The 22,439-nt window shown below is 43.7% G+C and overlaps 1 protein-coding gene across 3 annotated transcripts in view; it reads right to left on the bottom strand.

Moving 5' to 3' along the window:
• The window catches only part of THSD4 (thrombospondin type 1 domain containing 4), a 274,230-nt gene extending 254,615 nt beyond the window's left edge, over positions 1 to 19,615 (bottom strand). Inside the window, exons 1-5 of one of the 3 annotated variants that reach the window (XM_068106810.2) lie at positions 19,283 to 19,615; positions 14,557 to 14,727; positions 14,093 to 14,165; positions 12,947 to 13,680; positions 7,181 to 7,808 (exon numbers count right to left, since the gene is read on the bottom strand). In XM_068106810.2, the coding sequence (XP_067962911.2) occupies positions 7,181 to 7,808; positions 12,947 to 13,680; positions 14,093 to 14,165; positions 14,557 to 14,645 (1,524 nt within the window). In that variant the 5' untranslated portion in view covers positions 14,646 to 14,727; positions 19,283 to 19,615. Of the gene's footprint in view, positions 1 to 7,180; positions 7,809 to 12,946; positions 13,681 to 14,092; positions 14,166 to 14,556; positions 14,728 to 19,268 lie in introns of all 3 variants that reach the window. The other 2 variants (XM_068106811.2, XM_068106812.2) reach the window with 2 other exon arrangements.
• Between the last annotated feature and the right edge of the window lie 2,824 nt (positions 19,616 to 22,439).

The raw sequence follows: 22,439 nt of genomic DNA on the forward strand, positions 1-22,439 counted from the left end.
CATGTGTTTTATACCTTTCCCACCCCATCCTCCCCCCGCCTTCCCTCTCATGCCACCTCTCCCCAAGCCCTCTCCCTCCCACGGATCTCCCGATGTCCCTGTTCTCTGCTGTTGTACTTATGTGCTTCCCTCTCTCGCCCCATCTTGTCTCCCGCTCCCTTTATTGTATGTTTTGTGCATCCGTTTTTTTTTTTGTGATTGATGTTAGCTCTTAAACGAGCCTCGATCTTGTATCCCCCCCCCCCCCCCCCCCCAAAAAAAAAAAGACATGAACTTTTAAGAATTTGCATATTGGGGTCACTGGATTGGTTCACCAATAAAAAGCTAGAAGCTGTTTCTTTTTAGATCAATAGGTCAAAGGTCAAGGCTGCATAAAATCGCCAATTATCACACAATTGACCTGAAAAAAAAAAAATGCATATCGGGTTCACTGAATTCGTTCAGTAATCAAAAGCTAAGAGTCGAATGTTTTTCTTTTAGATCAAAAGGTCAAAGGTCAAGGCTGCATAAAATTGGCAATTTTTCAATTTTGTATTTTTCTTAACTGTTTTCATTACCGTGAACATAAGAAGAAGAAGAAGATGACTGAATACAAACTATCACGGATGGGCTTTGCATTTTCAGATGCTGTCTAATTGTGCATTGGAATGATGCTGGTTGTATTTCAAGAAGATGGGAGGTGCCCAAGGTGAATTTTTTGTATACATGGTCGAGGCTCGTGGAGGAGCTAGGGAAAGCGGGAGCAGCAGAGCAGGATTTGGGAACAAAGACTCTTCCCCTTTGCAACGAATGCCATCCTGGCCCATCACAAAAGAAGAGTCAAGTCTGTTCAAAAGAACAGAATTTTCGCTTCCGACCTGGAGGAGCAAAAACTAACAGGGTAGTGGAAGCAGAATTAGTTGAGTATGGTGCTGATGGACAGGAATGGATTGTCGCCATAAGCTTTGGAGGAGAACACTGCATTGAGACCTTTTTCATGCCCCAAGCCATTCATGATGATTGATGTAAGGGATGCATACCCTGGTGACAGACTTAACAAGGCACTACTTGGAATTTGAGGAAGGAGACAGGGTTGGAGAGATCAGTGGTGAGATTGGTCTGATTTTGTTTTCTGACTCGCCTGAGGATGAACACTCACTTGTTGCATACCTTGCCAAATGTCATACGCTTGCGCTCAGTTGGGTTCACCTTCCATTTTGGAGAAAGCAAGCTACCGTAGTTGATCGAAACTTCCTTGCAACAACAGTCTGCATAGCAGGACCAAGAAGATGGATGGTAGAGCATACTAATGAGAAAAGAGAGAGAGAGAGAGAGAGAGAGAGAGAGAGAGAGAGAGAGAGAGAGAGAGAGAGAGAGAGAGAGAGAGAGAGATTTTCTGAAAGCACTCCCAGGTGGAGTCAATATCTGATGCCGAGAAGATTGAAGAAAGCTTTTTTTGTGAAATGGGAGATTTTCATCTGTGTTAGTCGGCCTGAAAAAACTGGAATAACGGATGTAAAAAACAGGACTTTGATTGAGGTATGCCAACCACATGGGAAGCCAGGAGAAACTGAGGTTTCAGGTATTAACCCTTCGTCAGAAAAAAAGAACCTTTCTTTTGCTCCAGTGAAGGTCAAAAAAAAAACTTATTTTGCTTTTTTTCAAAAAAAATATAATAAAAAAGTTCCTTTTGCTGAAACGTCAGTTTCTCCTTGCTTCCCATTGCGGTTACCACATCTCGATCAATTTCCTGTTTATTTTATCCATTGTTCGACCTGTCCGCCAACGCAGGTAGACATTAAGACATCATCAATAAGACTAATTTATTCATTAGTCCTGTACTGAGCAAAAAAGTTCTGAAACGCCTTTCTAATAAAGGTCGAGAGATCTGGACTTTTTCTCTTGTGATGATGTGGAATCGGCGTCACACAATCATGAGGAAGCAAGTTGAGGCAGAAGAAGAACAGGAGTAGTTGGAGCGAAAATTAGCCATTTCCATATCCAGGAAGGAGGCTGCACCATTTTCAGAAACTTGGGTGCGAAGTTCACATTTTATTGCATCAGTTTTCGTGACAAAGCTCTGAGATCACCCCTTTCACCACACACATTCCTCTTCCTCTCCTTTTCCCTCTCCTCTTTTTTCTCCTCCTTCGCCCATTGCTCCCCACCTATTGCACATACCTAAGTGGTATGTGTCTCTTAGTGAACCAAATTTTGCGATTATGTCTGTGGACAATCAATTTACTAATAATTATTAACAATAACAATAATATAATATGAATACACATTGCGTAGAGAGCTTCGTCGACAATGGTCAGTCGATCAGTACGCAGCCCTCGCAAACATCTGTAGGCCTAGCTAGGCTAGGTTGTTTGATCTTGGGCTTAGAATTTAAATTAAAATTAATTTTATTGAATGGATGGATTGGGATAGAATGCAGGACTTACCTACTGTAGGCTATATAGTCTAGACTTCTAGTCGACTGGACCAGGTACGTAGGTCCAACTGGCAGGTACGTACTGAAATCGGTGTACCTGGCTTAAATGAAGTCGGTGTAGATGGCGGAAAACTGAAATCGGTGCACCTGGCTTAAATGAAGTCGGTGTAGCTGGCGGAAAACTGAAGTAGGTGTAGCTGGCGGAAAACTGAAGTCGGTGTTGCTGGTGGAAAAAAGAAGTCGGTGTAGCTGGCGTAAATGATGAGCGGTTTCGAATTCAAAATCCGTTCTGTACAGTATTGTATTGTGATTTATTGATTTTAATCACCAGGTGAAAATAATTTATCGGTCGCGCCAAACCAAAGCAAGATCACGTGAGCAAGATGGCGGGTCATGGAAGGGACAAGATGGCGGATCATGGAAGGGACAAGATGGCGGATCACGGAAGGGACAAGATGGCAGATCACGGAAGGGACAAGGTGGCAGATCATGGAAGGGACATTTGAAATGACAACACGAAATTTTGTTCCCAAGGGAATGGGGAAAAATTTGAAATTTTTTTTTTGTGAAATTTGAAATGAAAGTGAAATTTTGAATGGATTTACATATCTATCTATAATTCCAGTAATCTCTGTGTGTGTGTGTGTGTCTGTGTGTGTGTCTGTGTGTGTGTCTGTGTGTATGTCTGTGTGTTTGTTTGTCTGTGACCGCTGTTTCTCGACAACCACGGGTCCGATATACTTGAAACTTGCCAGGTATATTGCTGGGGACCTGAGGATGTGCCTTTTCAAGGTTTCATATTAATCGGAGAAGTAGTTACCGAGCTATGGCGATTTAGCCGTTCGCCGTTCGCTTTGGCTTTGCGAATGGACCAAACCATTTCATGTAAATAGAGGGGGGGGTTCTACCGTACTCGCAAGCCGTTCGCTTTGGCTTTGCGAATGGACCAAACCATTTCATGTAAATAGAGGGGGGGTTCTGTGGTCGTTACTGCCACGTGGTTTCAAAGTTTTTTTTTGTTGTTGTTGTTTGCACGCATGTTTTTTTGCACCCACGTACGGGCACGCCCTAGTACATGCAATTGCCATAGAGGTTCACTTACGAAGCTCTCAATAAACTACCTGAAGTGGAAGTAAAGACATAAATTGAATTTTGCGCAACGAGTTGTTGCTTACTCTAGCATGTGTTATAAATACTAGGGCATGCCCGTACTATATATATATCTAAATTTATATCCCCCCCCTCTATTTACATGAAATGGTTTGGTCCATTCACAAAGCCAAAGCGGACGGCTTGCGAGTACGGTGACAATCCCCCCCCCCCCCTCTATTTACATGAAATGGTTTGGTCCAAAGCGAACGGCTTGCGAGTACGGTGACAATCCCCCCCCCCCCCTCTATTTACATGGAATGGTTTGGTCCAAAGCGAACGGCTTGCGAGTACGGTGACAATCCCCCCCCCTCTATTTACATGAAATGGTTTGGTCCAAAGCGAACGGCTTGCGGAGTTTGGTAAAGAAATCGCCATAGCTCGGTAACTACTTGTCCGATTAATTTAAAACCTTGAAAAGGCACATCCTCGGGTACCCAGCAATATACCTGGCAAGTTTCAAGTATATCGGACCGGTAGTTGTCGAGAAACAGCGGTCGCATACACACACACAGACACACACACAGACACACACACAGAGATTACTGGAATTATAGATAGATGTTGAACTAGACACATGTTAATAGTAAACACATGGCTAGAGATGGGCAGAAGAGATTTGTGAATTGTCAAACAATATCCGAAATACAAAAGCTCCTCTCCGGTTCCGGCTGTCTTCTACAGACTCCTCTCCGGCCTTGCTCCTCCAGCTCTGTCTGTGCTCTGTCCCCCAAATATTCCGACAGGACGCACAAGATCTGCCAGCAACCCTCTTATGGTTAAATGGCCAAAATCAAGACTCTTTGCTCACCTTCACTCTTTCATTCCTCTTTTCTCCCACCTCTGGAACAAACTCCCTCACTCTCTTCAATCCCACTCCTCCCTCCAGGTCTTTAAAACAGCTGTTCACCACCATCTCTTATCTTCCCCCATCCAAAATCTTGATCTTTTCTACCCCCATTAATTCACCCCAGATCCACTTTTTTGAAATACCGACTTCTTTTCTGTAAGTCCTAGGAGTGTCCATGTGTTTTTTTTTTTTTACCTCCCCCCTTCGCATGCCTCCTCCCACAAGCCCCCTCCCTCCCACAGATCTCCCGATGTCCCTGCTCTCCATCCTGTCTCCCGCTCCCTTTATCATATGTTTTATGTGTCAGTTTGTCTTTTTGTAATCAGTGTTAGCTCTTACACGGGCCTCGATCTTGTATACACAAATAAATAAATAAAAACATTGAACAAAGGAGATTTCTATCTGCCAGGTTGAAAATGCACACTTACTGTGCAAACTACCCCCAGCCTGCTTGCGATCCAAGCTAAATGCCTGTTGCTTTCTGTCACTTGTTTTCGAATGATGAAAACAAGTTTTGGTAAAATCCCATGTGATTTCGCTCTGACTATCACAATCTACCATCCAGTGCTTCCCGCAGGAGGCTGTGATCTTTGCGCAATGACCTTCCATTCCAAATATGTGACCCAACTGGTGTTGAAGGCAGGAGCACAACCTTGATGAAACACTTGGTCAGTAATGCAAAGGCAGGATCTGCAGCTTGTTAACCGAGCACGGAGCCATAATAAACTCAATGGCTACGTGCAGCAGATGAGGGCAACAGGAACATCCTGCCATGGTCGTGCGGGCTTTTCGTAGACAACGGCAGGAGTCCCTGGCTCATAAAAAAAGAGTCAGATGTTCACGAGGGTCATGACCCTCAGGTCTGGGGCATTGATTTGAGCCTAGAGATACAGAGACCAAACAGTATTGCTGCAGGTTTTCAGCTGGAACAACGCCCCACACCTTGAAGGCATTACAAGCACATCCGGAGAAGAAAAGGTTCCATCCATAGTGTCAAATTAATTACAGAACAAAAACTGGTCTTCACCTCTTCTCTCTGCTTCTTAAATAATCTTTGCTGATAAGTTAACAGCCTGACATATTGAAATACACATGACTCTGTCTTCGTAACTCTTCGTCATTACTTTTTGGATGAGAGCTCATAAGAGCATTGGGTGTGCTTTCTTTTCTCTTCGGATGGAAATGTGACATCTTCAGCTGTATCACTCAGAATGATGTCATCACGAGGCGTTCATGCACGTGGGAGACAAAAATGTCTATGTTACTTAATTCTTAATGAGTGTCACCTATTTCAATGTGCCAATATTTTCCAGGTCTCTTGATCAACAAAAAGTTACGAATACCTGCCCAATCACTCAGACCCGCAGAGGAACATTCCAGCATCTAATAGCTTTGCAAAGTCATGGTAAAGCAGATATACAGCTTCTACAGCTAAAGTGTGTAACAAATAGGATTGATGAAACACACACACACACACACACACACACACACACACACACACACACACACACACACACACATACACACACAAACTCTAACAACAAAAAGCAAAAATGAACAAGAAAGAGCTATCAGAGATTGCAGACCATCGCCAGGATATGTTTTCAGTGTTTTTTTTAAGGATTTTGTGTCAAAACAAATTTGGCGGCCGAACCACGTGACCGGTGACGTCATCATTTTTCTTTCTCCACCAATTTATCCCCAGATGACGCTCAAGAAATTTCATCTTGATCGGATGAAATTTTGTACTTGTCGAATTATGACGTCATAATGGGGGCACCAATGACATCATCATTAATATATGTTATTCCCCATGGAGAGTTCTTTACAATGAGCCGTGTCGCAATTTTCTAGATGCAGCACTTTTGGAGACATAGAGGTGCAAAGCTTTTCGGTTTTTCCATGATGGTGCCCGTACCACGTGACCTATGACGTCACAATTATCATTAAAATATTCTAAAGGGGGAGGTGCACCTATGTTGAAAATTTCCTGTCAATAGGACCAACGGTTGCAGAGAATATCATATTTATTCTGTGCAGACATAGACAGACAGACAGATGAAAAAATCACTCATGGAGCGACACTTGGCAAAACAGAACAAAGTAGAATGGCACCAGTAGAGCATCAGTAGAGCATCCTCTTGACCTCACAAATAATTTATTGGTGGTTGAATTATGTCGATTTGATTTGCAAATCTTCTTCAAATTAAGTTAATCGGATGAAAATTGTCAATTTTATAAATTTGGCCTATGTTGACCTTTTGGCCTAAGCTGATCTCAAAAATAGTTGGTGGTTGAATTCAGTTAGCCGATATGTAAATCCGATTCAAATTTCAAGTCAATCGGATTAAAACTGAGGAATTTAGAAATTTGAAAAGAAAGTGGTTGACCTTTGGCCTATGTTGACCTTTTGACCTTTTGACCTCAAAAATATATAGGATTTGGTCGAAACACGAACTCTACCATTTGGTGAAGTTTCGTGAAGATCGGTTTAAAATTGTGACCTGTAGGCAAGTATAAGTGAGTGGACAGACAAACACACACACAAACACACACAAACCGGAGTGAACAACATACTTGAATTTATTTATTTTTTGCCAAGTAACAAACAAACGGACTCAAATGCAACACCCTCACCTCTGTCGAGGGTAAATATGTGGCAAATATTGCAATGAATATCATCAGGTTAAATTTTCGGATGTCCAAGTTCCATTACGCAGCTATGTGACACCACGTGGTATGTTCTGTGTTGAGGAATCACAAACCTGTACATTGCAGATCTTTGACTGAGTTTTGTCACCAGAGCAGTTAAACATCCGCTGATCCAGATTCTGTCGTCGCCGTCTTCTCCCCTCGTGTCGATTATGGGATAAGGTCCTCGTCTCACGGGCCTTGCGGATTATCTGATTCCGTGCAGCTCGACTTGCATTGTGGTTCAACATTCCTTCTCGGCGGAGGCCTCCACTCTGCCCCACCAAGGAATGACGTGCTTGAGGCAGCGATGAATATGCTGGGAAACCCTCCATTGAGCTATGAGCAGGCCCAGGCTGTGGTGACTGCAACCCGGTGTCTGTGTGAGAGCGTTCGGCGACAAATCTACCCCAATGTGATGCTTTGTCATTAGGGTTGGAAAAAGCTGGTCCTTGTTGCTTGGGCCTCATCCTTGCGGGCTGGCGTAAAGCCCTGGAGGTCAAGTCTCTATGACGTGACGACGATGCTCCACCATTGCTGGGTGCCCTCTGGGCTCCTGCCGGGTCGAGGCCATGATGGGTCGCGTCGGAGTCTTCACCCTCACGCTGCCGCTGGTTGGGGGTATCCTGCCTGATGGCGGAGTAAACTACAGGCATCTTCCCATAGCCATACTTCCCCGGGTGGATGGATGACGGAAAAGTCCTGAACAGGGAGAATAAGCATTAGCTGGAAATTCCCAAGACATTATTTGAGGACACAAATCACACAGTTTGGTGCCAAAATATCCACTTTATAAATTCCAAAGCACAAAGAAAAAAACACCTTCATGAATGATTATTCCCATAATAAAATCCCAGCAAGCACAAGGGTGGGATTGGGGTGGGTTGCACATCAGGCCTGGCACAGAAAATGAGGCTTATTTATAGCATATGTGGCTCAATAAAATTATGGGTAGAAAAGAACCCGTTATATGAAGCAGGCATGAATGTTGCTTTTAAAAGCTTAATACATGTAGATAAAATAGAAATGGAAAACTCCTTACTTAACACAAAATCATAAATGTGTAAAGAATCCCAAAAATACTTAGGAATGCAACGTCACCAAATGGGTGACTTCACTAGAACTTCGTAATCAACGGATGAAATGTTTGTCAGAATTTTAAACGAGTTTTGTCTTTAAAATGTAATTACTTTTGGACGCAAACACGCACTGTTGTGCATAACGACAACCCACAGGATTGTACAACTGTTGTACAAGACAGGAGTGATATGTCCCTCAATATCTCAAATGTAGTCGCACACGTAGTTACGTGTTGGCAGTTTACCAAGTTGACCATCATTGCACACTTTTATTAACTCCAAGAATGTGGGGTTGAGCCATTCCCCCCATTAGCTTCATATTTACCCCATCACCCCCCTCCCCCCCCCCAACCCCAAGAGGGGTTTCCCTGCCAAGGGAGTTGGGTGTTTAGGTGTATATCCATGTTAAGATAGATGAGGTGTATATCCGTTGAGATTTATCGTGGTATTTTTCCAAGGCCGCTTCTCATAACAAAAGAAACTAGATGGTATTCATAGAATACTTACCCTGGGTAGTGAACTTGTTGCGAGCCAACTCTTCTGTTTTTACACATTTTTTTTCTTTGATCTAACATGGCTGCCAGACCACGTGAGTGATGACATCATAAATTTATATTATCGACTGTAATTGTTGCAGAGATTACGCTCAATACATTGCAAACTGATCAGACTAAGCGTTGTCCCTGTCGAATTATGACGTCATAATTATGGCACTAATGACGTCATCGTTAACAACACCTAGTTCCCATATGGAGTTATTTACAATGAGCCATGTTTCAATATTTTCAATGCATTGGTTTTGGAGATATAGATGTGCAACATTTTTCGTTTTTTCCAAGATGGCACCTGTAACACATGACCTATGACGTCATGATTATCATTAAAATATTCTAAAGGAGGAGGCGCTCCTATGGTGAAAATTTAGTGTCCATCAGACCAACAGTTTCAAAGAAAAAAATTAATAATGATCGAATGGATAAATGTTGTATTTGTCGAATTATGATGTCATAACGAAGGCACCGATGACATCATCATTGACATATCTTATTCCCCATGTGGAGTAGTTGACAATGAACCAGTTCTCAATTTTTTCCATGGAGTGGTTTCAGAGATATAGAGGTGCGCAGTTTTTCCAAGATGGCGCCTGTACCACGTGACATATGACGTCATACTAATCATTAAAATATTTAACAGGAGGAGGCGCTTATATGGTGAAAATTTCATGTCAATCGGATCAACGGTTGCCGAGAAAATGAATTTTTAAAATGCAGACACGGCACACGTACGCTCTGAATGCTTAACCCCGCTTTTCGCTTAGCGAGCGCAGGGTAATAAGAACACTAAAAATATTAGTATAATATTAATGTTATTTCAAAACAAGATTAATACTAATAATAACGCTCCTCCACAAGGAGTTTCCTCTCCTCCTTGGACAAACGCCGTGTAAATGTGTATAAATAAATAGCTTATCGTGCCGTGTCGTGGAAAACCCTTCCCGGGAGTAAACAAAAAAATAACAATATTCATATTCTTTATTGTGTCCATGTAAAAATACTACAAGCATGTACGATTATTATCATTTTGGAACAATCGCTGCTGCTGTTTAACAGAAAATTCGAGTGCTTGCTCGAATGCTTAAAAGCCACTTGGCGATCACTCCGCAAGAAACTTGGAAGCTGAACACAACCCCAATGTTATTGAGGCCCGAGCCTCAATCTACTGCAATCTATATATCAGGGAGGAATGAGCCTTCCTGCCGCTCCCATAGAGAATGGGTGTAGTCATTGAAAGCTACAGTTTCTCGTGGAATTAAGTCCACATTAAAGGAAGCCATGAGCCACAAATAAAGACAAATTATACATGTGTGCAGACACACACACACACACACACACACACACACACACACACACACACACACACACACACACACACACTCTTCTCTCTAAGTGTATAGGTGCAAAAATTTTAGTGTACATTGCAGCGCAATATGAAAGGTGCCACATTTAGACTGGTGAGCCCGACCACCCTCCCAACCACCCCTTCCCCCACAACGACATACAATGGTTGTGTGTGTGTGTGTGTGTGTGTGTGTGTGTGTGTGTGTGTGTGTGTGTGTGTGTGTGCATGTTTGTGTGTGTGTGTGTGTGTGTGTCCAGGCCACAACCTTTTACTATTTGAGCTTTTGTCATCAAATATTCAATAAACCTTTAACTACTATATAAGATAGCTGTTGGTCTGTCTGTGTATCTGTGTGTCTGTGTGTGTGTCGCCATTTTTCTCAAAGATGTCTGAATGGATCTTCACACGGTAAAGCAAAGTCAGCAAAATCTGACCACAAAACTTTCAGAGGTTCATCAGTGAGTACCTGGGAGTGTTTTAGGCAAAAAGAGATTGAAAATATAGAGTTCATTTTTTGGGATTTTTTTTTTATCGCTCCATAGTGCCTAAGCCTTTTGATTAATGACAGTTATATACAACGACACATTCGCATAAATAAATACAAAACAATCACCAGACATTTCAACACAAATAATCAAATCATTCCAGAAGCGGTCAAAGTTGGTGGTAAGGCTTCTTCTTCTTCCTGAACCTCATCATACTTAACTCAGAAACGTGATGAACGGCACATTCAGCAGCAGATATTCAACAAAAAGGTAAAATGATGATTTGACATTTGTGATGGATTCTGATTTGGATCGAATTGCTTTTCCATTATATTTCCCCTCATTTCAAATATGTTAATGTTTCTTTTTCGCTTGAGCAACGCCGGGTACTCCAGCTATAAACACTTTAATACTTTACTCGGGGTACAAATACAAATACTACTTTTGTCGGGGGGGGGGGGGGGGTAACATAGGCTATGTGGCCGCGGCCTCATTCGGGGGTGTGGGGGACTGGGAGAGGGGTGTGAATTCTCTATGTAAATGTGTACTGTGTCGTGCCACCTGGTGATGGTGGCAGAGGGTATTAAGAAAAAATTTCCTTCTTCCCTTCCCCCCCCCCCCTTCCCCAAAACGGAGGGGCCTGTCAAAGCCACCCCCCCCCCCCTCCACAAAAAATATGTATATGTAGTATATCTTTCCTCTGCCTCTCCCCTCCCCCCCCCCCCGCACTCCCTTCCTCACCCCTCCCTATCCTGCTTCCTAACCCCCCCTCTGCCCCCCTCCCCCCACCGGGTACTCCTGCTAGTTCTCAATAAACCTAAATAAAATAATTTTAAAATAGGTCAAAATGTGAAAGGGCAAAGTCATAATGATTATAAATAGCCCTTATTATCCCCGCCACAGCTCGTCAAGCACGAGACGACCGTTTATTATTATTTTTAATAGCTTCCGTGTTTCTTTATTTATTTACCATTGAGCTTCAGCGTGTCTGTCCAGGCCATAACTTTTTTTTTAACCAATTGAGCTTTTGTCATAAAATTTTCAACAAACCTTTATTATTAGAATAAGGAGAACACAAATTAATAAAATGTACAGTTTTTTAATGTCGTTTTCATTGTTTAGTTTGAGTACAAAATGGAATCTTCGAATTTTGGACGCGCCCTAGTTCATCTCGTGTCTCAAGTTACAGGTAATTGTGAGGACAATTCCATGTTAGTTTATCCAGAGATTTTTTCAACAATCTCGACTGACCACTGCTCTGTGGCACTCAAAATAATTGATGCAAAACAACTTTCCTTCACCATATAATATTGATAAAACGATTGTGGGTATTTAGGCTATGAGCCAGACCCCCCAAATTGACCGGTCGGTACCATACAGATGGAGTAAGGCTCATTGTGATTTTTAGCAAGATATATGTCCCTAGATATGAAAAAAAAGTGATAGCAGTGTATAACTCTCGGCCATCTCTGTGTTATCACCCGAAATATTATTATACGCCTGCTTCGCTTCGCCAAAAAATGTGATATTTGCTAAAATTGGAATAAATATGTTTTTAAGGACCACAGAGTGCCGAGATCGAGATCGAGATCGTATTTGTTCGAGAGATCATGATAAACCTAGAGTGTGGAGCAAGTTTGCATGCATTGTGAAATATAATGTAGCTGATGTTACAAACCTACTTTAGGATACTAGCTAATACCAAAAATTACACTGAGATACCAAAAGTAGTAGACGAATAAACCTAAAATGTTCAAAAGCTATGTTTCGTTCCAAAATATCAAAATTAGGGGGTATGGTTGAACATATTTTGAACTTTGCCAAAATATGTGCCCCAAACAACCACCATATTACAAAGTAATGATATATTCCAATGCAGTGGTTCCTTGCGAAGATTTTGAGGGGTCAAATGTTACTCTGGGAGTTTACATTTTTGAAATATTGACAAAAATGTACAATGTGAATTCTGAACTCGAAGCGATTTCGACCACTTTTTCACTAAATTTAACATATTTTTTGTCATTATATCAATATTTTGATAAATAACCCCCACAAATGTTCTATATTTCTATTACTATATTAGTTGGCATCCAGTATGCAAATTATTGGCACTCTGTGGTCCTTAAAAACATATTTATTCCAATTTTAGCAAATATCACATTTTTTGGCGAAGCGAAGCCGGCGTATAATAATATTTCGGGTGATAACACAGAGATGGCCGAGAGTTATACACTGCTATCACTTTTTTTTCATATCTAGGGACATATATCTTGCTAAAAATCACAATGAGCCTTACTCCATCTGTATGGTACCGACCAACCCCCTTGGCTCATAGCCTAATTGTGAGACGGTGAAATGTTGCTTATGCAGAACTCACCGTGTAGCTGTGGATGATCTCGACCGTGATAACCCCCTGGAGCGAGACATCCTGTTTTGCTGATATCTTCTCGGTCTGTAGGCCGTCCTTGGTTCCTTTACGTCTTCGGTCCTCACATCGGCATCTTGAGGTTCCTCCTTACCATCTGTATACAGCGAAAAGGCTGCTGTACCACCATGGTGCCTGTAGCCACCTCTATTGGGCGTCTCCAAAGACCATGGAAGGCCATCGCGGCCGTAGCTAAGTCGGGTTGCTCTTTGGCTATGAGACGGCATTGGCCGCTCGGCGCCACCATCTCCAGCAGGAACCTCACGGTCAGATGGTTCCTGACCGTGTTGAATCGATTGGACGTTTGGTTTCTGAACAGATTTTTCCCTCCCATTCCTCGAGGAGATCCTCGAGTGAGATCCACGATGCTTCGTCCTGTACCTGCCCGGTTGCCATCGCCTGCCTTGTCGGTCCATTCGGTCCCTCACAGTTGTCAGCCAGTAATGAGATCGTCTGGCTGGGTTGCGATCTGGAACCCTGTTTGGTGGAGGCCTGCAGTCACGTCGGCGTTCTTGCACCCCTGTTCCACATGATCGGCCGCACTCCGACCATTGACTCCAAGATCCCCACACGCCTGGTCTCAATGTGCCCCTGCCCTGAGAGCGACCCCCATCTGCCGGTCCCTGTCTTTGAACCATTGATAACTGTTTCTCTGCTGGTGCTTCTCTGCTTATCCGCTGGGGCACCTGTACAAACAATGAGCAAAGAGATGCATGTCCAGTAACCTCTCATTCATGGACTCCACATAATTACACACCAAAGCAAATTTACCTCTATAAGTTATATTTGACCATCCAGAAAATAAATAACATGTCACCGAATAGGTTAGAATAACGAAACCTGGTGGAAAAATAGAAATTATATTTCTATTTTTGGGGGCTATGCAGGTGAGTTTGAATGGAAAAAGAAAACTTGCAAAAAGTTTTTTTGCAAGGAGAAAGGGGCAAAATATTGGGGGCAAAATTCCCATCAGGAGAAAGCAAGGAAAAACTTGCAAAATTATATTGGAATGACGTGAGGTCGTCACAATCGTTGTGACCAGCAGTGCCTTAAATTAGTCGATGAAATTGTCATCGCCCTTCGACCCCGCATACCTACCTTGCGGTGTGTCGACGAGGCCACGGCGGATGATAAAGAAAGGCTTCTGGTAAGGAGCAGCAACATCAACAGGCTGTAACAGGTCACAAAATGCACCATTAGTCACTCAACCAGTCACACCAAGCATTTCTTTGAACAACCTGTTACGGCATCGCAGGAAAACATTCGAGGTTGCTATACCTGCTAAGATGGAGCAAACTCACCTCCACAGCCCCCAAATCCACAACACAAATTGGAATAATGTCAAAATATTTTAAACACGTGCTTGAACCACTTACTCTGGAGCTCGTCCAAAAAAACAGAATTTATAAGATGGATTGGGGCAAAGACAGTTTATTGCATAATTTGTTCAACCACATATTCTGCATATGGTACTTGAAATACTTTTGACGACAACACAAACTTTGCACAAAGATGGTTTTTTTTGGAGCCATGACCAAATGAAAGGTGAACCCAAAGCTCACCACACTTTTCGTTGAGCACGTTGCCCCCACGTGATGCCCAAAGACCGGCACTCGAGGTTGGAGATCCCCGCCATATCCCATGGACTCATTCCCAATGGAGAGAGCCAGGTTATTGTCCAGGTTCCTCTTTGTGGTATTGTTGCAACACTCCCACCGGGTTCCTCTCCTGATCTGCGGATGAAAGGTAGAGGGGACGTGGAAATTAGGGTGGATTGTGAGACAGGTATGTGGGTGGGTTTTGGGAGAACAAAATGTGACACACAGCGAAGCAAGGAATATAGGTATAGGAAGGAAGGAATATAGGTATAGGAAGGAAGGAATATAGGTATAAGAAGGAAGGAATATAGGTAAAAGAAGGAAGGAATATAGGTATAAGAAGGAAGGAATATAGGTATAGGAAGGAAGGAATATAGGTATAAGAAGGAAGGAATATAGGTATAAGAAGGAAGGAATATAGGTATAGGAAGGAAGGAATATAGGTATAGGAAGGAAGGAATATAGGTATAAGAAGGAAGGAATATAGGTAAAAGAAGGAAGGAATATAGGTATAAGAAGGAAGGAATATAGGTATAGGAAGGAAGGAATATAGGTATAAGAAGGAAGGAATATAGGTATAAGAAGGAAGGAATATAGGTATAGGAAGGAAGGAATATAGGTATAAGAAGGAAGGAATATAGGTAAAAGAAGGAAGGAATATAGGTATAAGAAGGAAGGAATATAGGTATAAGAAGGAAGGAATATAGGTATAAGAAGGAAGGAATATAGGTATAAGAAGGAAGGAATATAGGTATAAGAAGGAAGGAATATAGGTATAAGAAGGAAGGAATATAGGTATAAGAAGGAAGGAATATAGGTATAAGAAGGAAGGAATATAGGTATAAGAAGGAAGGAATATAGGTATAAGAAGGAAGGAATATAGGTATAAGAAGGAAGGAATATAGGTATAAGAAGGAAGGAATATAGGTATAAGAAGGAAGGAATATAGGTATAAGAAGGAAGGAATATAGGTATAAGAAGGAAGGAATATAGGTATAAGAAGGAAGGAATATAGGTATAAGAAGGAAGGAATATAGGTATAAGAAGGAAGGAATATAGGTATAAGAAGGAAGGAATATAGGTATAAGAAGGAAGGAATATAGGTATAAGAAGGAAGGAATATAGGTATAAGAAGGAAGGAATATAGGTATAGGAAGGAAGGAATATAGGTATAGGAAGGAAGGAATATAGGTATAAGAAGGAAGGAATATAGGTATAGGAAGGAAGGAATATAGGTATAAGAAGGAAGGAATATAGGTATAAGAAGGAAGGAATATAGGTATAAGAAGGAAGGAATATAGGTATAGGAAGGAAGGAATATAGGTATAGGAAGGAAGGAATATAGGTATAGGAAGGAAGGAATATAGGTATAAGAAGGAAGGAATATAGGTATAGTAAGGAAGGAATATAGGTATAAGAAGGAAGGAATATAGGTATAAGAAGGAAGGAATATAGGTATAAGAAGGAAGGAATATAGGTATAGGAAGGAAGGAATATAGGTATAAGAAGGAAGGAATATAGGTATAAGAAGGAAGGAATATAGGTATAAGAAGGAAGGAATATAGGTATAAGAAGGAAGGCATATCGGTATAAGAAGGAAGGATTGGTGCAGGTAGCAGCACCGGAGCTCATTTATATCAGGAACACCTAGCAACACCACCGGACACGGATAGATTGTACAGGCAACCAGCCATCCCTTTTTATTTTAACTCTTTGGCTCCGACACACCTGTTATTTGGCTCGTCTGCCCAGATCGAGCTGCATCTTTCGAGCCATGGCAACGCAGAGAGAGACAGATACTTTATTTAGCCGGGACCTGGACCCGGCAATGTAACCTGAGGATCCCGCTCCACCATGTAGCCTACACCCAAAACTACTTAACAGGGCGAAAATAGTACAAAATACCGAGCGATGGTCGCACATGGAAAGTCCACATTCAATCCAAGGCTCGTCAAAGACGTGGAAACGACATTACCTTTTGAGAATTTTTAACAACGTGAAAACGATATTTTGAAACTTTTGGCTGCTTCAGGTCTCATTTGGGAACAGCATGTGTCGCATTGTACGTTCTGCCCCGTACAAGGATCTACCACCATGGCGGGAATTTCATGAACAGAGGGAATTCCACTAAGGGCGTGAATCTTCGTCATATGTCGTCCTCCACGCACCCGCGCATGAGATTCACATTCTGTGGGAAATGCCGCCGGCAGGTGGCAAAAGGCAGTAAAAGAGTGCCATGCAGAGGTACAGAGTGGGAAAAAGACATACGGAGGAGATTGCAGCAGCACAGAGGAACACAGAGGACCATGGGGCAACATGGAGCAACACAGAGGAGCATGGAGTAATAGGGAGCAAAAAAGGAGCATGGGGCAATATGGAGCAACACAGAGGAGCATGGAGTAATAGGGAGCAAAAAGGGAGCATGGGGCAACATGGAGCAACACAGAGGGGCATGGAGTAATAGGGAGGAACACGAAGGAGCATGGGGCAATATGGAGCAACACAGAGGGGCATGGAGTAATAGGGAGGAACACGGAGCATGGGGCAATATGGAGCAACACAGGAGCATGGAGCAACACAGAGGAGCATGGGGCAACATGGAGCAACACAGAGGAGCATGGAGTAATAGGGAGCAAAAAAGGAGCATGGGGCAACATGGAGCAACACAGAGGGGCATGGAGTAATAGGGAGGAACACGAAGGAGCATGGGGCAATATGGAGCAACACAGGAGCATGGAGCAACACAGAGGAGCATGGGGCAACATGGAGCAACACAGAGGAGCATGGAGTAATAGGGAGCAAAAAAGGAGCATGGGGCAACATGGAGCAACACAGAGGGGCATGGAGTAATAGGGAGGAACACGAAGGAGCATGGGGCAATATGGAGCAACACAGGAGCATGGAGCAACACAGAGGAGCATGGGGCAACATGGAGCAACACAGAGGAGCATGGAGTAATAGGGAGGAACACGAAGGAGCATGGGGCAATATGGAGCAACACAGGAGCATGGGGCAACATGGAGCAACACAGAGGAGCATGGGGCAATATGGAGCAACACAGAGGAGCATGGGGCAATATGGAGCAAAACGGAGCAAAACAAAGGAGCAGAGGGAAATATGGAGCAACACGGAGCAACGCAAAGGAGCATGGAGTAATAGGGAGCAACACGAAGGAGCATGAGGCAACATGGAGAAACACGAAACAACACAGAGGAGCATGGGGAAACATAGAGTAGCATGGGACAACATGGAGCAACAGAGAGGAGCATGGGGCAATATGGAGCAACACAGAGGAGCATGGTGCAATATGGAGCAACACAGCAGCATGGGGCAACATGGAGCAACACAGAGGAACATAGGGCAACATAAAGCACCACAGATAATCAAAGAGGACCCTTGTGAAACATGGTGCAACACAGGAGCATCAGCATGGCGCAACATAGAGCAACACAGAGGAGCATGGGCAACATAGAGCAACACAGAGAAACATGGGAAACACGGAGCAACACAGAGGAGCATTGTGCAATATGGAGCAACACAGGAGCATGGGGAAACATGGAGCAACACAGAGGAGCATGGGGCAATATGGAGCAACACAGCAGCATGGGGCAACATGGAGCAACACAGAGGAACATAGGGCAACATAGAGCACCACAGAGGAACATGGTGCAACACAGGAGGAGCAGCATGGGGCAACATGGAGCAACACAGAGGAACATAGGGCAACACAGACTGTAGAGCACCACAGATAATCAAAGAGGACTCTGGGGAAACATGGTGCAACATAGGAGCATCAGCATGGCGCAACATAGAGCAACACAGAGGAGAATGGAGCAACATGGAGCAACACGTAGGAGCATGGGGGCAACAAGGAGCAACACAGAGGAGCATGGAACAACCAGAGGAGTATGGAGCAACACTGACGAACATAAAGTAGCAGGAAGTAACATGGAGCAACACAGAGGATCATGGGGCAACATGGAACAACACAGAACAACACAGAGGAGCATGGGGCAACATGGAACAACACAGAACAACACAGAAGAGCATGGAGCAACACAAAGCAACACAGAGGAACATGGAGCAACACAGGAGCAAGGGACAACATGGAGCAACACAGAGTAGCATGGGGCAACATGGAACAACACAGAACAACACAGAGTAGCATGGGGCAACATGGAACAACACAGAACAACACAGAGGAGCATGGAGCAACACAGAGCAACACAGAGGAACATGGAGCAACACAGGAGCAAGGGACAACATGGAGCAACACAAAGGACCATGTTGCAACATGGAGCAACACGTAGCCGGCAACCCGTCGTGCTCTTGCAGCAGTCCAGTTAATTAGAACTTTCCCGGAGCCGGAGAGTGTTAATTACGTTCAAAAGAAGGAAGTGGGGGTGGAGTGCATGGATCTGTAACGTGGATGAGCTCGAACTGGCATCCGACGTGAGAAGTACGCAGTCGTGACGTCAAGCTTAAACTAAAGACGTCCTTCAAACTTAAAAGCATCACAAGTATAGCTGTGGCACAGCATCGCCATGCGGACTTTATAATATTCGAGTCCCATGCAAAGACCGCAATTGGGATCGACTGGCAGACAGAAAATCGCGCAGCCAGGCACATGATTAGCTTCGACTCCGAGAGCAAAGACGAGTGGATGTGGGGCGCACTCGAGTCCACCTGCCGTTGAAGCTGCGCGACGAGTCACCGTGTCCGTCAGCTTGGGCTGTGCAAGGGCCGAGCGACCTCAAACGACCCCCAGGAGTCCGAGGTTCTCGGGGAGCTCGAAGCCCGGACGGTCTTGCATGTTGCACCGGGCGTGTGGAATGGAGGTGGGGAGAGGCGGGGGTCGCCCACCGGAGGATGTGCGCTCGAAACGAGTGTGGGGAGGGCGAGGAGAAGCGAGGGAGAGCGCTGCAACAACTCCAGGAAAGTTTCAGGAAAAGTGAGTCGGAATGAAGCGAGAGAGGTGGGAGGCTGGGGGTTGAGGGAAAGCCTCAGTGCTCCCGGTCACAATGGGTGGAGAGCGATCCGGGAGTGCCCGAAGGGGGAGGATCTGGGAAGTTCACAAAACCCGCTAGCCTAGTCTTTTATTTATTTAAGGAATCAATCAGACTTGGGAATTTGATATTTAAATGTGTCAATATTCAGTTCAGTGGCTGGGAAGGAAATAGATACAGAGGAAAAGAGGTCATCAAAGATTCAAGTTTACCTTTATAAAGGTGCCAAGTGGTGTGCCCAGTGCTGAATAGAAGAGCAAGAAGATCTTTAAATAGGCCACCGAGTGACATCTGCAAGCAACTACCTGGAACCACCATTCTGGTCTCATGGATCGCTTTCCTCAATAGTGGAATTGGTTACGGACCAGGATCCTTAAAATAGATATATTTTGCTTGGAAATTAAATCAACACTTTCACACTTTTCAACTCTAGACAAAACCATCTGAACACTGAACAATCAACACCATCTGAAGACCAATGGTCCATCCAGGTGGCATTGTACCTTTTTCATAAAATAGTGGAATTGGCTCAATTGTGTTTGTAAGCCTACGGTTAGTCAGTAGGGGGCAATGCCCCTGAGCGATGTCAAAACTGATTGAGTTTGAGAGCCATCTTGGAATAAAAGGAGCATCTGCAGCTAAATAGTGTGTCTGATATTCCTTGTTATTCTTATACACGGAGTCGAGGCTCATGGAGGAGCAAGAACACAGAACGCAACAGAACAAAATGAAACAGCAGAAGGACAGGGAAGAACACGCAACAGCAGGGCTTAGGGACAAAATATAGACTTCAAATATGAGGAATGTGTGGAAGAATTGAGGAGCAGGGGAGGACAAAGGAGGGTGGACAAGATGTATACAGAATCAAACTCTCCGGACGGAAAACAGGAAAGTTGGAAAGAGGTTGGCTTGGGGTAGAGAAGGAGGTGGGTAAAAAAAACCACCATGATTATGAATGGGGGATGATCTGAGATGGTGGTGAACAGATGACTTGAAAACCCAGAGGGAAGAATGATATTGAAGAGAATGTGGAAGTTGATTCCACACCACTGGCTGGAGAAAAGAGAACGAATGAGTGGAGGTGAGCAGTGATTCTGGATTTTGGCAGTTTCATCAGAAGGAGGTTGTTGGCAGATCTTGTGCACCACATAAACACATGGAGGAGGGGTGAGGTGTGGGAGGGTACATAATACAGAAAGAGCAGATGGAGAAACACCAGACAGGAGGTGGTAGAAGAGAGGGAAATCATCGACCTGTCTGTCATTTGAAAGTTATAGCTCATAGACTGAGCTTCATCGTGGGAGATTCCTCAAGAGAGACACCACTCTAGGTTGACAAACTAGCTCAAGAGAGACAAACAAAAAAGAGGCACTAGAAGATAGCTCATAGGAGGTGGTAGAAGAGAGGGAGACCATCGACATGTCTGCGATTTGAAAGTTATAGCTCATAGACTGAGCTTCATCGTGGGAGATTCCAATGATATTGAAGACCTTGATATCCACGGCATCAAGCTGAGCAGATTGTGTGGCAGAGGAGACAATCCAGAGGGTGCAGATGAAGGTCGTGCTGGATAGGAGTTCAGGTGTGACAAGGAAGGACTTTTTTCCACTGCAAGATGCCTATGATCTATATGATATGTGACTGGCTTTGGAGGCTAATTTAAAGGTGTGCTTTGACCAAGAATGATCATGACTGATAAGTTATAGCGAGTGAACTTCTTCAAGAGGATTGTTAATAAAGTAGGCATGAGGGTTTGCCAGACGGTCCTTTCAGAGAGAGACAGTGAGAGTGCGAGGTTTGTCAGGATGGAAGGACATGTTCAAAGTGTTTGATGAGTTTGTGATTATATCAAGGTCTGAAGAGAGGGAAGCTGCTGCCTGTCTGTCTGTATGCAGGATGATGGATGTCACGGAGGAGAGTGGAGTCATCAGCAAGAAGATGAAGAGTATTTTCGAGAGTTGGGGCGATCATTGATGAAGATGAAGAGGATTTTCGAGAGTTCGGGCGATCATTGATGAAGATTAAGAGGATTTTCCAGAGAGTTGGGGTGATCATTGATGCAGATTAAGAAGATTTTCCAGAGAGTTTGGGCGATCATTGATGAAGATTAAGAGGATTTTCCAGAGAGTTGGGGTGATCATTGATGAAGATTAAGAAGATTTTCCAGAGAGTTTGGGCGATCATTGATGAAGATTAAGAGGATTTTCCAGAGAGTTGGGGTGATCATTAATGAAGACGAAGAGGATTTTCGAGAGTTGGGGCGATCATTGATGAAGATTAAGAGGATTTTCCAGAGAGTTGGGGCGATCATTGATGCAGATTAAGAGGATTTTCCAGAGAGGTGGGGTGATCATTGATGAAGATTAAGAGGATTTTCCAGAGAGGTGGGGCGATCATTGATGCAGATTAAGAGGATTTTCCAGAGAGGTGGGGCGATTATTGATGCAGATTAAGAGGATTTTCCAGAGAGGTGGGGCAATCATTGATGCAGATTAAGAGGATTTTCCAGAGAGTTGGGTGATCATTGATGAATATTAAGAGGATTTTCCAGAGAGGTGGGGCGATCATTGATGAAGATTAAGAGGATTTTCCAGAGAGTTGGGTGATCATTGATGAATATTAAGAGGATTTTCCAGAGAGGTGGGGCGATCATTGATGCAGATTAAGAGGATTTTCCAGAGAGGTGGGGCGATCATTGATGCAGATTAAGAGGATTTTCCAGAGAGGTGGGGCGATCATTGATGAAGATTAAGAGGATTTTCCAGAGAGGTGGGGCGATCATTGATGCAGATTAAGAGGATTTTCCAGAGAGGTGGGGCGATCATTGATGAAGATTAAGAG

The sequence above is a fragment of the Myxine glutinosa genome, chromosome 2 (genome assembly GCF_964187855.1).
Source record: "Myxine glutinosa chromosome 2, kmMyxGlut1.1, whole genome shotgun sequence".
Lineage (NCBI taxonomy): Eukaryota > Metazoa > Chordata > Myxini > Myxiniformes > Myxinidae > Myxine > Myxine glutinosa.